Here is a 4,166-nt window from a genome sequence, read left to right on the forward strand (position 1 = left end):
AAAAAAAAAAAAAATCACAAAAAAAATAATAAATGGCATAATGGATCTTGAATATTGGGCTCGACTTAAACAGCTGAAGCTCTATTCTCTGCAACGCCGCCGTGAGCGATTCATCGTTTGAACCACATGTTCCTCACTCCGACAAAGAGCCGTGTTCCAAACGTCATTTCTACTCTTACATTTGTATCTGAAATCTCACTGATCGTCGGTCTAATACATTCCCTGAGTAATGCCAATTCCGTTTTCTTGATCTTCCCTGTGTTTTCTTTCTTGGAATTGCTTATAGATGCATACATATAAATTGACCAGCATTATTTTAATGACCTAGCAGAAGTAAGAGGCTGTTAATGTTCACTGGAATTTTTTTCCTACTAGGCCTGTAGTAGATTTGTAACTATTCTGTGGCACAGAAGTATTTTTGACTTCTATTTCTAGCGATGTGGGGGCTCATGTGGTTCCCTCGTGTGTGCATATATTGTATGTATATATTTTATTAATTTCCCTGTAAGGCTGATAATTCGCTTGTCACTTGTGATGATATTCTCGTAATATCATCCCCCTTATATATATAAACCAGAGAAGGCACAGATATGTGACAGAAGGTGGAGAAAAATAGCACCCGAATACCGGAAGTAGAGTAATGTACTTTATTATGAAAGCTGCAAAAACATCACAAAAAACTGTTACTCAGAATTTCACTTTTCCGTTCGTCGGAGAAAGTGAGACTAAGTAAAAGTTGTTTTGTGCAGCTCCAATGATTATATATATATATATATATATATATATATATATATATATATTATATTATATATATATAATGTATACACACACATATATAAATTCCAAAATACATACATAAACACACGCGCGTGCATATATTTATATATAATAAATATAAATTTAGTTGTATAAATAAATCGCATATGTATTCAATTGACATTGCTTACCTGAAGAAAAACACCGCTCCGACTGTTGTTCTGTGGCCATCTAAATACCCATTCCATAAAGGGCCTGGAAGACCGCAGTTTTTTTCTGTAACTCGAAAGAAAATATATCATAATGTAAACTTGTTTAACATTCTGAATTCATTCCATGTATTGAAAGCTGGTAACATTTTCTTTCCATTTCTATTAATGCAGAGTTGTATTTGTACATAAAATGTAAACATACGGTGCAAGAGACAAAGGTTCATAACTTAAGGATCTATCTATAAATATATTACGTATTTAAAGATATGAAACAATACGTTATGTAATTCTGTAATTCTGAAACATACGACATATTTTAATGTTCCTTCTGACAATCTTAATTCGCAGAAGAATAATAAAAATTGTGTAGTTTAGCCTGCGAATTTACCATGAATAAAGTCATATTAATATTTGCAAATATAACGTTAAATTTCATGCTTACATAATTATGTTGAGAACAGTGTGACCTCTAAAATATATACCAAGTACATAAATAGTGGACAATATTCATAAGAGTCTATTATTTCGTCAGAAATGTGTATTGCTTTAAGAAAGTTTTACTGCTTTAAAAAAATCAATCATACGAATGAAATATGCATCTTTGGCATTATTTCGATCAAAATGCAATTATCTGTTGATTGTGATGATAGATATCAAATACGATGAGAATGACAAACTTACATGATGATGATGTAGACTAGGAGAAAGAAAGAGGAAAGAAATAGATAAAGATCATGGGTTTGGAAATAATTTTTACTGTAAATGCGAAATTATTTTATACATGTTTGATTTGAAGTTTGCAATTCAAAATGTGTCGTCGTTATAAACTTCACGTTTAGGTGAGGTTCTGGATATCTTATTAAAAAGGAAAGATATATTTCCATAATCGTTTTCTTTTGTTTTTGATGTTAATTTATTTTTAACGGATTCAAAATAAATATATTTTTTTCTAATGTTTAATAAATCAAATACAATATTGATATTTGTTTTATAATGATTATTGAAAAATAATAACCTTCAGCTAAATAGTGATATTAGAATTATTTTTTTAAATATCTTCTTTTATAATCAATATTTAATATAATATAATGTGTGAGCATATATTTGTACGTATTGAATAAGAAACAAAACGTAAATTCGAAAAGATTTATGAAAGAAAAAAATGGTTAAAGGAAATATTTTAGTTTAAATATTAAGATGAATGGGTGTATAAGGAAATTGATTGGAAATGAAGTTGTTTATCAACAAACATTTCCAGTAAATGTAGCTTTTTGTAGCATGGCAAGCTCTCGGTAACCTTTCAACTTTAGCAGATACTATGAAACCTATGCTGGAAATGAAGGAACAGGGAGAACAGAAGCAAGTGGGGAGAAATACTAGAGACAAGAGAACCAGTTGATTGATGACAAAATAATTCTGATAGTAGTATTAGTAGTAGTAGAAGTAGAGAGAGAGAGAGAAATAGAAAAAGGAGGAATCTCCTAGAAATACACTTTAAATGCTGCAAGAAAAATAGCAAAGAAATAAATCTGATGAAACTAGAATCTGAACAAATTGAGGCGAGATATATTAAAAAGCAATGCTTGAAGGGAAACTTGTGAAATATTATTTCTCGTACTCTTTTGTTCATTAGATCTTTCAAAATAAGTTTTGACGGCTATAGCAATACTAGGTCACTTCCCTTTAGTTGATTTATTGATTTCGCTTTAGTTCATAGTTTATTTAAAGCAATGAATTGACAGAAATTGTAACAAACAAAATGTTTTGCAGCATTGCTTCCGTCTATTTAACATTGAGCTCCTGTCCTGGCAACATGAGCTTTATCTAACTCTCTCTCTCTCTCACCCTCTCTCTTTCTCTCTCTGTATATATTCTTTTATTTGTTTCAGTCATTTGACTTGGCCGTGCTGGGGCACCGCCTTTAGTCGAACAAAGCAACTCTAGGATTTAATCTTTGTAGGTCAAGTACATATTCTACCGGTCTCTTTGCCAAACCGCTAAGTTACGGGGACGTAAATATGCCAACATCGGTTCTCAAGTTATATATATATATATGTATATAAATATACATATATATATATATATATAACGGGCTTTTTTCAGTTTCCGTCTACCAAATCCTCTCACAATTGCGTTTGACGGCCTATAATTGGCAAGTCGGACAAAATGCTTAGGGGCAGTTCTTCCGGAATTACGTTCTAACTTCAAATTCTACCACGGTTGATTTTACTTTTAATCCTTTCAGGGACCCACGAAACAAAGTACCAGTCGAGCAGTTGCATCAACGGAGTCCACTGCTTCCCTCTTTCTCCTCAGATTTCAGGCTTTGTGTCGAAATGAGAAAGAATTATTGTGTTGGTGAACATGTGCAGTAAACTACTACTACTACTACTACTACTACTACTACTACTACCGCTGCTGCTGCTGCTGCTGTTGCTATTGCAGCCGCTGCAGCCTAATAACGCATCTAAAGATACTTCTGGTTCATTCTGAACTACTACTATGAAATTGAGGATTACTAAAGCTAACTACATGAGGTTAAGCCTAATCATATTACCAGCCCAGCAACATTCACTGCCTCTGACTATACGACTTTTGGAATACTTTAGAAAATATATCTTGTGATTATTAGATATGAAACTTTCGCTAAGTTTCGTCGCTCAAATACGAAAATTTCCCCAACAGGCATTTTTTTTTTTTTTGGTAATATTATGAAAAACAGCCTAAAGCTGGAAGAATGTTTAGAGCGTCGAAAACAAATACAGTACGAAATTTGTTCTCTACCTGTACATTCTGAGTTCAAATCCTGCCGAGATCAGCTTTGCCATTGATCTTTGATGAGTCCATAAGATAGGGAACCACTCAAAGGCTGGAGTCGAAAACATTGACTATTCTCCTCGCCTCGAAACTGTTCGCCTTGTGCCTAAACCCCAAGCCATTACACTAGTAAGAAATCCATGTGTACCTTGTATACTAATCAGACGGAAACATTTATAAAGGTACCAAGGTACATATTACTGATTATTTATCTAAAACCTGTAACAGTGACCATTGTGACTGACAGCGAAACTCGTGGAATATCAGCTACCTGTTGAACAGACTATAAAATTGATAGCTGTCTAAATTATCATATATCTTCCAGAACACTCATATACAAATACACACACATATATATATATATATATATATATATATATA

At 32.7% G+C, this 4,166-nt stretch overlaps 1 protein-coding gene across 6 annotated transcripts in view; it reads right to left on the reverse strand.

The window, feature by feature from the left end:
* The window catches only part of LOC106881627 (protein lev-9), a 421,933-nt gene that overhangs the window by 93,916 nt on the left and 323,851 nt on the right, over positions 1-4,166 (reverse strand). For all 6 annotated transcript variants that reach the window (XM_052969987.1, XM_052969993.1, XM_052969992.1 and 3 more), the window contains one exon: positions 948-1,032. In XM_052969987.1, the coding sequence (XP_052825947.1) occupies positions 948-1,032 (85 nt within the window). The remainder of the gene's footprint in view (positions 1-947; positions 1,033-4,166) is intronic.

The sequence above is a fragment of the Octopus bimaculoides genome, chromosome 8 (genome assembly GCF_001194135.2).
Source record: "Octopus bimaculoides isolate UCB-OBI-ISO-001 chromosome 8, ASM119413v2, whole genome shotgun sequence".
Classification (NCBI taxonomy): domain Eukaryota; kingdom Metazoa; phylum Mollusca; class Cephalopoda; order Octopoda; family Octopodidae; genus Octopus; species Octopus bimaculoides.